Raw genomic sequence first — 12,071 nt, forward strand, 5'->3', positions numbered from 1 at the left:
AGGTCATGTAGTCCAGTCCACTGCACTCACAGCAGGACTCAGTAATAACTAGACCGTTCCTGACAGGTGTTTGTCTAACCTGTTCTTAAAAACCTCCAATGACGCAAATTTCACAACCTCCCTAGGCAATTTGTTCCAGTGCTTAACTATCCTGACAGTTAGGAAGCTTTTCTTTATGTCCAAACTAAACCTCCCTTGCTGTAATTTAAGCCCATTGCTTCTTGACCTATCCTCCAAGGTTCACAAGAACAACATTTCATCCTCCTCCTTGTAACAACATTTTTTGTACTAGAAAACTGTTATAATGTACCCTTGCTCTGTCTTCTCTTCTCCAGAATAACCAGGCTCATTTTTTTCAATCTTTCCTCATAGGTCATGTTTTCTAGACTTTTAATCATTTTTGTTCCTCTGGCCTTTCTCCAACTTGTCCACATCTTTCCTGAAATGTGGCACCTAGAACTGGACACAGTACTCCAGCTGAAGCCTTATCAGTGCAGAGTGGAGTGGAAGAATTACTTCTTGTGTCTTGTTTATTACACTCCGGATAACACATCGAAGAATGATGTTCACTTTTTTTGCAACAGTCTTACACTGTTGACTCATATTTATCTTGTTATCCACTGTAATCTCCAGATCCCTTTCCGCAGTACTCCTTCCTAGGCAGTCATTTCCCATTTTGTATGTTTGCAATTGATTGTTCCTTTCTACGAGGAATACTTTGCATTTGTTCTTACTGATTTTCATCCTATTTTCTTCAGACCATTTCTCCAGTTTTTTCCAGATCATTTTGAATTTTAATCCTGTCCTCCAAAGCACCTATATTACCCCTCGCAGCTTGGTATAGTACACTTGTAAAGTTTGTGGACACTCTATGCCATTATTTAAATTATTTATGAAGATATTGAACAGAACCTGACTCAGGACAGATCCCTGGAGGACCCCACTTGATATGCCCTTCCAGCTTGTCTGCGAACCACTGATAATTACTCTATGGGAAGTTTTCCAACCAGTTATGCACCTGTCTTAGAGTAGCTCTATATAGCCTACAATTCTCTAGTTTGTTTATGAGAAGTCATGCAAGACAATGTCAAAAGCCTTACTAAAGTCAAGGTGTACCATATCCACCGCTTCCCTCCATCCACAATCTGACACTAGTCTATAAATAAACAACATAAAATAAAATGCTATAAATTCAATAATTTAGGAAACACTCAGATAAAAAAGCCTTTTTAAAAGATAGCTACGGTTGAAACACAGCTGTCACTGACTACTGCTAACACAAAAGAAAGTTTTGCACTTGCACTATATCCACTTCTGCAAAAGCCTAAACATTAAAAAAGGTTATACATGAAAAGTTAAGGCAACTACTGCCAAATCATCCTTCCTCATTCACTATCACCCTGACTCTCTGTCCTGTAAGTTACACCTCGGTGTAAATGTCTATCATCTCATTTACCTGAGGATTTTAAATATTGGGTTATTAGAGTAATATAAATATTAATAAGGATAATGTTTTTAAAAAGCCAATTATTGTGGATTTAAACTAATTTTAGGACCCTTCTTGTTCACCTGGGCTATTTATTTTTTATAGAAAAAGGAAGCAGCTACTATAAGAAAAGTATGTGACATTAAATATGCATTATAACCAGAATAGACCAAGTTTGTGCACATTAATGAGCTCTGTTCATAATAGACTGGGGTGCTGATTGAACAATTGTCACTGAAAGTGTAAAGTCATCTATATATAAAGAGGTCAATAAAGTCTACTATTTACGAATTATTCTTTTCATGTTCTTTGTGTATGTCACAGCTCCAATTCAAATGAAGCTGGCAAGAATGGAAGCAATCTTTGTTTTAGGTTACTTGAAAACTAATATTTCCACTAATGTCATTTTTCAGGGAACTATTTCCCATACAAATCACTTGTAAGCAGCAAGGAACTGAAAGTTCATGAGCACATTTTTATTTTAAAATGAAATCAGCGTCTCATAAGATCTGTTATTTGTAACATAATGTAATATATCACTATCATAAAGTTGTTTCTCTCTTTAGGCACTATATGCATTTGAAGGTAGTAGATCACAGAGAAAAAAATCATATTTTAAAAAATTTAAACTGTATTTAATTTTAAAAATAAATACTCACTAATCAAATCGGAAAGTTTCTACATAGGCACAATGAGCACCCAAGTTGGCAGCCATAATTGAGAGAGAGAGACTGAAGGAACAAGAAAATTGAGGTACTCTTCAAACTCACAGTTGAGCTCCAGGGTTGATTAGATTTGGGTTACTGTGGTCACAGGAAAGCCTCAGTGAGGTTAAGAGTGTGCAAGCCCCTTGTATGGAGTTGGCCATAGCAGCACTTTGTACTCTTTCCTCAGAACCCAGTGTGGCTGCTGAGTGGAGACAAAAGTAATGATCAGCAGCAGAGCAACACCAGAATCAACAAGAAGGGAAAGCCAGAGGGAAGACTGGAAAGTTACTACTTTCCTTTTTGAAACTGGAGTTCTTCAAGATGCGTGGTCCCTATCTGTATTCCACTGTAGGAATGCATGTGCTCCATGTACCTGAGACCAGAGGTTTCTTGCAAGCAATGTCCATTGCTCCATGCCCACCCCCCTGCTCTCCTCGTGCTCTGTACTGAGGGTATAAGGAGTGGGGTGGACTGACTGCCTGCCTCTCCAGTTCTTTCTCTGCTGCAAATTCAGTCATGATCTGAAGCAGAGGGGAAGAAGGGAGGGTTGTGGAATACAGATATGGACCACACACTTTGAAGAATGCCAGTTGCAACAAGGTAAGTAACGTCTCTTTCTTCTTCGAGTGTTAGTCCCTATATGTATTCCACTGTGGGTGACTGATAAGAAATACTGAAAGAAGAAGTGGGTGCGAGAATGCACCCGGTAAAGCTGCTTGTAGAACCGTTTTCCCCCCAAAGGATGGGTCAGTGGAAAAGTCTTGGATCAAGGCATAATGTGTTTTGAATGTGTGGATGGAACTGCATATCGCTGCCCTGGCAAATTACCTCTTGAAGTGATGCCACTGAGACTTATGCCCTTGCAGAGTGAGCCCTGGCCCCATGTAGGAGAAGGAGCCGTGCATCTGAGAGAGTCAGATACAGCCAGAGATCCTCTGAGAGGATACAGCTTGGACTCATTCTGCTATGGCAACAAACACTCTAGATGATAATCTGATCGGCTATATTTTCTGCAGGTATAATGCCAATGCTCATCTTATGTCAAGGGAATGAAGTCTCCTTTCCTCACCAGAGGCATGGGGCTTTGGAAAAAAAAAATACAGGGAAGTGAATTGACTGGTTTAGTTGAAATTCTGAAAATATCCCAGAAGTGAATTTTGGATGTAGTCATGGTGAGATTTTGGAACACTGTGTGTAGTTATTCATCTATTAGTGTCACAAGCTCTGCCCATTCTGATAAAGCTGATGTAGAGAGACTCTGAGTGAGTGTTGAGTTGTGATGCTACCATCAGTGACTGAGGTTTCTGATGGGTACTCTTTGCCCATACTGGCAGTTCTCAGTCTTTTGACTTAGGTAGTAGTGCTGGCATTGTTACTGCTGATGAGGAGTCTGGTACCGATGGAGCCCTGCTCTTATGAGCCTTTTTATCATGGCCCTGGGACTTAGGACATTCTAAGTCTTTAGGGGCTGGGTGCAAAGGCTTGTTCAGCTTGGAGAGGAATGGACTTAAAGGGGGAAATCCGCTCTTGTGTTTATGAGTACATTCCCTGCTCTCCTGATGAGACCCTGATGGAGGGTTTATAAGTGTGCTCTCCCACGCTCCTAAATCAGGCCACATGACAGGAGGTGTACTCCTTGCTCACTCTGGCCAATGTATAGAGGAGGTTCCCCCAGCCTGGGTCTGACTAGGCATTCATAACCTTTTCCACTAGGTGTTTTTTAAGCTGGAATTCCTGAACCTGTTAGGTATGGCTAGGGAAGGAGTGACAAATATTGCAGCCGATGGAGCTATTTACTTCCCCAAGGCAGTAAAAGCAGTGCAGGTGATCACCGCTGACTAAGAAGGAATGGGGACAGGAGACTGCTTTTAAAGCCCGGTGTTCTGGGCATAGTCAAATTCCAGTATCAGGAGCCAGGGTGGTGGTGGTAGGGGTTCCTGGGGTGAGGAACCTAACTAAATACTGACTATACTATTAAAGACTATTTACACTAGCTATACTAAAGATAAAACTTTGAAATATTTATAGGTTGAAGACAAGGCTGAAAAAAACCCAGACACTCCAGATACTGGAGGTTCTGGCTCAGGCCATGTGGCAGTAAGAAGGAACTGGAGAGGCAGTCAGTCCAACTTGCCCCTTATACCTTTGGTACGTAGCATGGGGTACAGGGGCACAGGTGCGAGCAATGGACACTGCTTGCAAGAATTCTCTGGTCTCAAGCTAAGGGAATGAATATGTACCCACAGTGGAATACACATAGGGACCCACAATTGAAGCAGATCCTCTCTTCTACTCTCTCCTACAAAGGAAGGAGAAAGTGCCTGGTTCCTTTGCAAGCCTTGACTAAGGGAGAACACCCATTAGCTTCCTCTGAATACTTTGAAGAGGGAAATACCCACCCAATGAAGAGAAAAGACCAGTGATGGTACAGAGACAGAAAGACAGAATGTGAGTGTGTATAGACTGGGAAGGGGAGAGAGGTGATTCAGTTGCTGTGAGCTTCATGACAGTAGTAGTCCTTAAGGAGAAATTGAATGTGGAGAGGAAAGTGGCCTGCAGAACAAGTTCACAGAGGACAGTCCATGAATAGGGGGCAGCTTGGAAGCAGTTGTGGGAGAAGCAGATATACTTGCTACTAAAGTTAGTATCATTAGTGCAGCAGAGAAGGGGAAGGGAAGGTGAGATGAAGAAATTACTTTGGATTCTTGCATGACATGCAAGAGCGTGGCTTCCTAAAGAACTTTCTCCCTCGGAAGATTGCCACGCAGCTTGCTTTTCCCTCCTTCTACAGATTCCTGAAGTGTTGAATATAAAGGTTAACTTTTACTTCTCTATCTGTACTTTGTATCCGTGTATTACTTTGTATTATTAAAATATATGTGCTAGTCTTCACTACTGCATTTTCTACAAAATCCACTTTTGTTTTTCATATTTCCCACAGTGTTTAACCTAATATACAGGTGTACAAATAAACAGAATTATAAACCTAATTATAATGCTCAGTTGTTTCTTGAACTTAACATTCTATGCTGAAGACTCAATAATATAGAGGACTATTGCCAGTTATTTTGGCTGCTTCATATATATTTGAACTGAGGTAACTTGTATGGCTAAATGTATGGTTCAGGATGTAAATGTGCATCAGGATCCTACTATTGTCCTGGGGCCTGTGATTTTCAGCAAAAGTCACCTGACTAATCTATGTTAGAAATGACAAACTATCAAAACTGTTACTCTTAAAGAAAGGAGATTGCTTGTGTGATTCATTGTGGCCAGTTTGAAGGAGTTTTATTAACATACTGATTCTCACTCACAGCCAGGAGGATTACTCCAATGGAAGTCTCATGCGTTGGTGCTGGGAGTAGAGAGGGTAGAAAATACAGGAAATTTCTACTCCAGACAAAGTCAAGTGTTTTACCCAATGGCATCAGAATTGTAATTCTTTGCATATATGCACAGCTGAAACTGAATAGTCTAAACTGGAGTAAAAATTCAACATCCTGCTGTCAGGTGGAATATGACTTTTTGTTTTGAAGTCTAGTACACAATTATTGACAAAATCCATATTTCACAACTCAAGGACAGAAATTAGAAACTAAAGCTAGTTTATTAAGAAATAATATACTAAGCACTCCAATAGAGTTTGCAAAATTAGAATTGTTTATTCTCAAAGAACAGGTTGAATATAAGGCAGAAAAGGGCTAAAACTGAGGTCATGATTTATTAGATCATTTGAAACATGCTGCTGCTGATTATTTCAACTCCTGAGTAACTTTTACAAAAATTAAAACAAAAATTATATTGTGGATTGCAGGTTTGATGTGTAAGAAATCATTGTGGCATCACTTCGCTGCTTTTAAATAAGAAAAAGCAGACTATGTAAATAACTACTGATTAAAGTGGCTTGTTCCCTAAGCAGTATTCAAAGTGATGCACAAAGAAGATGCCACAATGATGGAGTTCTCAATTATAATACAAGAAATGTAGCTGATGTTATCACAGTTTTAGGGTTCTTTACACTGTGATAGGATCAAAATAATTGATTGGTATGCTTTCTACTGAGAATCTGAACAGCATGAACAAAGCTAGTCACTGAATGTTACTAGTATGCATACCAGGGGCATTTACATAAAGATCCCTTTCCATTAGCTATTTACCCTTGGAACTAGAGAATGTTATAATTTGAACTGGCATCAGAAGAGCAAGAAATCTTATTTACAAAGCATTTCATCATTAATTTAATATATTTGAAAAGAGTTTGGAGGACTGAGTCTGTTGTCTTCTGGTTTGCTTTATCAAAAGAGTCAATTTTTGCATTATTTTTGCTAAGGACTACCAGTTTTAGAAAGAATTCAATGTTTAGGTGTTTTAACTGAATTAAATATTTTCTTAGAATCAATGTGGAGCCACAATGAAAAATATGTAGCTTCTTTTTTTACCCTGTCAACTTAAGGCCTATTATTATAGTGAGCCATTTGAACCCAAGTTGTTTGGACAGATATGACAAATGTCACTCAATTTGAGTCACAAAGTTCAGATCCAGATTTTTTTTACACCTGAAAGTATGGAGATGTTTGGACCTAACATTTGGGTTCAGATCCACCTCTTTGAAAAAAACCCACAAGAAAATAGAGTTATCGTAAGCGTGGTTAATTTTAATTTCATGTAAATAATAAAATTTGGGGTTTTGCAGTTAGAGAGACACACACCTATGTTTTATGTCTGAGAAAGACAAGATGCCATTAATAGATTTAAAAATTCATGCTGCATTGCATATTTATAAATATAAAAATTAAACTTTATGAAGGTTTAATATACAGTTAACATATTTATCTAATTTTAGAAAACAGTGTGAGCATTTTTAGAGACCCAGGTTATTGCCATCCAGTCCTGTGTACCAGCCTCCTACAGAGCATATTTACTCTGGCTCTGGCTGGTAGAAATGGATTTAACTCTTGAGACCTGATCCATTTCCCATTGAAGTCATTGAAAGTCTTTCAGTTGACTTCTCTGGGAGATGGATCAGGCGTTTAGAGAGTACAAAGAATAAAAAATAATAGTTTCACTCTAAAGAGTTGTACAAAACAAAAGTGTATGCGTAAGCCACAACAATGAAAAACTATGAGACAGAAAACTTACATACTGTACATGATAGACTAGAGTGTCTAGAAAATGTATTGAATAAAACAAATATTATGAAATAAGTGACACACCATAGTGGCTTCAATAAGTGGAGTCCAGACCCCCTTACATAATATACACATTATTATTAAAAAGCAACCATAATTCCTTAGTTTCCCAAAAGAATGGAACAGCAATAAAGGTATTGTACCAGATACGCAGATAAATAAATTTTAAAATTCTTTCTAGCTGCATATCTCATCACCTGGAACACAAGTGAAGGATCAATATATTAATTTTGGTAAAGGAAGATTGTCTTAAAGATTAAAGAAAAATAGATATTAGCCTTCTATTGCCATTTTTTTCCTCACTGAGAGTTGAAGGGAACATTTGACAAAATGGCAGCTCCTAAGAAAGCAAAGCCAGATGTCCGATCATTTCAGCCTGCTTGGACAGACGCATTTGGATTTATTGAAAAGAAGGACCATGCTATTTTGCTTTCTGTTATGAAAGTGTTGTTTGTCACACATCAAGTGTTCGACATTTTGAAACGAAGCACGAGAAAACCTTTCTTGACAAAGCAGACAAGACTAATCGATCAAAAAGGCAATAGCAGCCTATGAGAAGCAAAGCAGTATTTTTAAAAGCTTAAGTGTAAGTAAAAATCAAGCTACAGAAGGAATTTACAAGATTGCACAGTGCATTGCAAAAAACGGAAAGCCGTTTACAGATGGGGAATATATAAAAGAAGTTTTTCTCAGCAGTTCGGAGATTTTGTTCAATGATTTGCCAAATAAAGATACAATCGTATCTAGAATAAAAGAACTGCCCATCTCTGCCAGAACAGTTGAGAGACACATAAGTGAAATGGCAGAAAACATTAAGGAAAAGCAGAAGACTGCATTGAAAGACACAGCAGTGTTTAGTGTTGCAGTTGATGAGAGCGTGGATATAAACAACATTCCATGTTTGGCATTTGTTGCAAGATGTTGTCCTTCCGATGAAATCCAAGAGGATCTTTGCTGCCTAAAACCCCTGCATGGTACAACAAAGGGGGAAGATATACTGGAAAGTTTTGTAAACCATTTTGAAGAATGAAGAGTTGACATCAGAAAAATATTTTGTGTGACAACAGATGGTGCTCCTGCCATGGTAGGAAAACAGAAGGGATTTGTAAAGTTACTTGAAGATCAAATTGGCCATCTGACAGTCAAATTTCACTGTATCATCCATCAAGAAAAACCTGTGTGCTAAACTTTCTAATTCGGAGCTTAATAATGTGATGAATACAGTGTACAAATTGTGAATTTCCTTGTTGCTCAATCTGCGTTGACTCACCGACAATTTCAAGCACTGCTGGAAGAGATGGACAGTGCTTATAACGACATCCCACTTCACAGCAACATTCAGTGGCTAAATCGTGGCAAGGTTTTGGTGTGCTTTGTAAACTGTTTTGATGCACTCAAGGTCTTTTTGTTGGAAAAAGAACAAAACTACCCCGAACTGGATGATGACAAATGGCTATGTAAGCTCATGTTTCTAACTGATACTACCGCTCACCTAAACGAACTCAACTTCGGTCTCCAGGGTGCAGAGCAAACAGTTCTGGATCTTTATGAAGCCTGGAAAGCATTTGTTGTGAAACTAGCAGTTTTTTCCAGGGATATTCAAACTTCTACTTTCCGCTACTTCCAACTCATAAAAGAGCTATCGACACGTTGCACTGTCAATGTCGATGAGATTGGACAGTACATGCAAGAACTGGAATCAGAATTTTCTGAGAGATTTCAAGATTTCCAGCGATTTGGCCCAATGCTTTGTTTTCTAATTAAACCTGAAAAGTTCAACGAAAGCGACTTTGATTTGCCTGTATTTCAGTGGATGGGTGCTGAAGATTTCGAAATGCAGCTCATTCAGTTAAAAAGCTCAGAATTGTGGACATCAAAGTTTGTGGATCTGCGGAGCGCACTTGAAGCTACCGAGAGAGATCATGGGGCCTCTGTTTGGACGTGCTGGATGTCCCTGCCAGTGAAATTTAACTGTTTGAAAAAAATTGTGTTTGCAATGCTTTCAGCATTTGGATCCACATACTTGTGTGAACAGGCATTTTCACACATGAAATCTGTCCTCCGTCCCTCTCGGAGCTGGTTAACAACTGATCACTCAGAAGCCTGTGTGCACCTTAAAGTATCCAAATACGTGCCAGACATTGGAAAACTCAGCAAGGAAAAGCAATGGCAAGGATCACACTAAACTGATAAGATCTGCATTTTAATTTAATTTTAAATAAAGCTTCTGAAACATTTTGAAAACCTTGTTTACTTTACATATAACAGTAGTTTGGTTATATAATATATAGACTTACAGAGAGACCTTCAAAAACGTTAAAATGTATTACTGGCACGCAAAGCCTTAAATTAGAGTGTATAAATGAAGACTCGGCACACCACTGCTGAAAGGTTGCTGACCCCTGGTATATATATAGGTGTCCTCCGAAAAGGACACACATCATCTATATATATAAAACCATATACATAAAACTTCCTGAACTGCACAGATCTGACTAGAAAGATTGCTGAGATTTGTGGCTTCTTCCTCTCTACCAGAGCCTCCAGAACACCCCAGACTCACAAGGACTATTGCAGGAGATGGAGCTTTAGCCTCACGTCATGACTTCTGTGTTCTTGCGGAGAATGACAAGCAGACCGATCATCTGCTTGGTATACGAGATTCTGACATACAGAAAACATACGTACTGCGTCCACCTTGAGGGATAGGGCTATAAGCCCACCAGTTCTGAGCTGATAATGCTAATGAACCCTGTACAGTGAGTGGAGTCTGATCATTAGAGATCAGTTCAGCGGGATGGAGACATTTCATGGTGGTCTATATTAAAGATCAGAAGTAGTTCTGAGATTTTCGTGAAGATATGTGGAAGTTTACCCTGAGCTAAGAATTAGTGAGCTGGACACTCACCAGGTTCTGTCTCACTGATATGGGTAATAAGAGGGAACTGATCAAACGTCGCAGTTGTCCCACTCTTTACACCCTCATGCTCCGTCAAAAGGAGGCAAAAGACACACACATGGCCCTGATGGACACAATACTATTCAGAAAAACTCCATTCTCATGCACATGAGGTACATGTACACTCACAGTGGGATCCACATTGACACATACTCAGAGAAAAATCTTAGCTACATAAAAGAAGCCTATTGTCATAAAAGGAACAATTACAAAAATCAGTTTCCCTTAGTTAAAATATAAATAAATTGGCTCTGTGATTTGGAAAGTGACTTTGTTCACATGTAACATAGTTTCTTTTTCAGCTTAGCTTTAATTGAGATAAATCATTGATACCTGAATACAAAATGTTAAATAAATAGTGAATGGGAAAGTACTGAGCACCATTTTCAAGGTCTAACATAACTTGAGAAAAGCAGATAAGCTAGAACAGCTTGTTAATAAAATCAAATTTAAGAACAGCTTTGCTGTACTATTTATTGAAATAATTTATTCTGCCTCTCTTCCAGAGTACATCAAGATAATAACAAAATAGAGGCTGTAGTTTCATTTCATGTAGAACACTAGATATGAAAAGCTGTTTTCCATATTACTCACCTGTTTTCATTTCTAACAAGCGCTTTTTCTTTTGTTGCCTCTCTAATTTTTCTTTTTCTGCTTTCTCCTTAGCTATTCTAGCGCGTCTCTGTTTTTCCTCTGCTTCTCTTCTTCTTACATTCTCCTTGGCTGCTTGCTATTTAAAAAAAAAAAAAAGAGAGAGAGATACTGGTAATGAAACTTAATGTAAGTAGTTTCAGACAGAACAAACTTGTAAACTATAAAAATGAAAAAATACCTAAGTTATATTGCCAGTCAAATAACTCTTGCTAAAAGGTCACTTGCACCTTCTACCAAGTCTGTTACATATTAAATAATATATAATCTGAAGATATTGTACTTTCCATATAGTATATTTTACTCTCTAATATATCAGTCTAATATATCATTAGGGAGAACCACATTATAGGAATGGTGTAATTATCTCCAAAACAAGCATTATAAACCCAGAAAATTCAGCATTCAAGTTAACACTGAAATCCCAGCAAGTTAAGGTATAGAGAAACAGTTAAGGCACCCAAATAGCCTTAACTCCTCCCAGCAGCAAAACCCTAAAATGCCTGAGTGCTTATGGTCCCAGATTAAACATTTTCTCCTCTATTGTCACTACAAAGGGGAAAAAAGGCATCAGCATAGGTTAGCACAAACTCTTATCCTTCAGAAGAACTCAGGAAAAACTTCCCTTTTTCAAAATAGCTACAATCTCCTTTCTCAATGGGTCTGAGGCCACAGGGTTGCCCTTTAGCTAAGGTGACCAGTACCTTTCATTGTTCCCCACAGGACTGAAGTCAAGCCACTCTCAGGGAAGATGGAAGCCCCTATGCTATCAAAAGGCATTGTGAGGTGCAGATGAATTAGGTCATGGCTATTTTTCCTGAGGACAGCCTGTGGCCTCAGGCACTCTGAAGAACATTGTTCAGTCACTGCTGAAACACAAACCCTCACTCATGAAGAAGAAAAAACAGAAAAAAAGCTACCATTCATCCTAATGTTTTTTTTTTAAAAAACTGCCCATTACACCATATCTACTAAAGATTCACTTCCCTGCCAATTCGGTTCATGACCTGAACTTTGAAAAACACTGATTAATGCAAGTAGTACGGGGAATAAGCAGGAAGAACTCAAAATGCTAGTAA

The 12,071-nt window shown here is 38.6% G+C and overlaps 1 protein-coding gene across 1 annotated transcript in view; it reads right to left on the minus strand.

Moving 5' to 3' along the window:
- The window catches only part of DIAPH3 (diaphanous related formin 3), a 504,443-nt gene that overhangs the window by 121,427 nt on the left and 370,945 nt on the right, over positions 1-12,071 (minus strand). The window contains exon 25 of the mRNA XM_073325081.2: positions 10,936-11,071. Coding sequence (XP_073181182.2) covers positions 10,936-11,071 — 136 coding nt within the window. The remainder of the gene's footprint in view (positions 1-10,935; positions 11,072-12,071) is intronic.

Source organism: Lepidochelys kempii, chromosome 1 (assembly GCF_965140285.1).
Source record: "Lepidochelys kempii isolate rLepKem1 chromosome 1, rLepKem1.hap1, whole genome shotgun sequence".
NCBI lineage: Eukaryota > Metazoa > Chordata > Testudines > Cheloniidae > Lepidochelys > Lepidochelys kempii.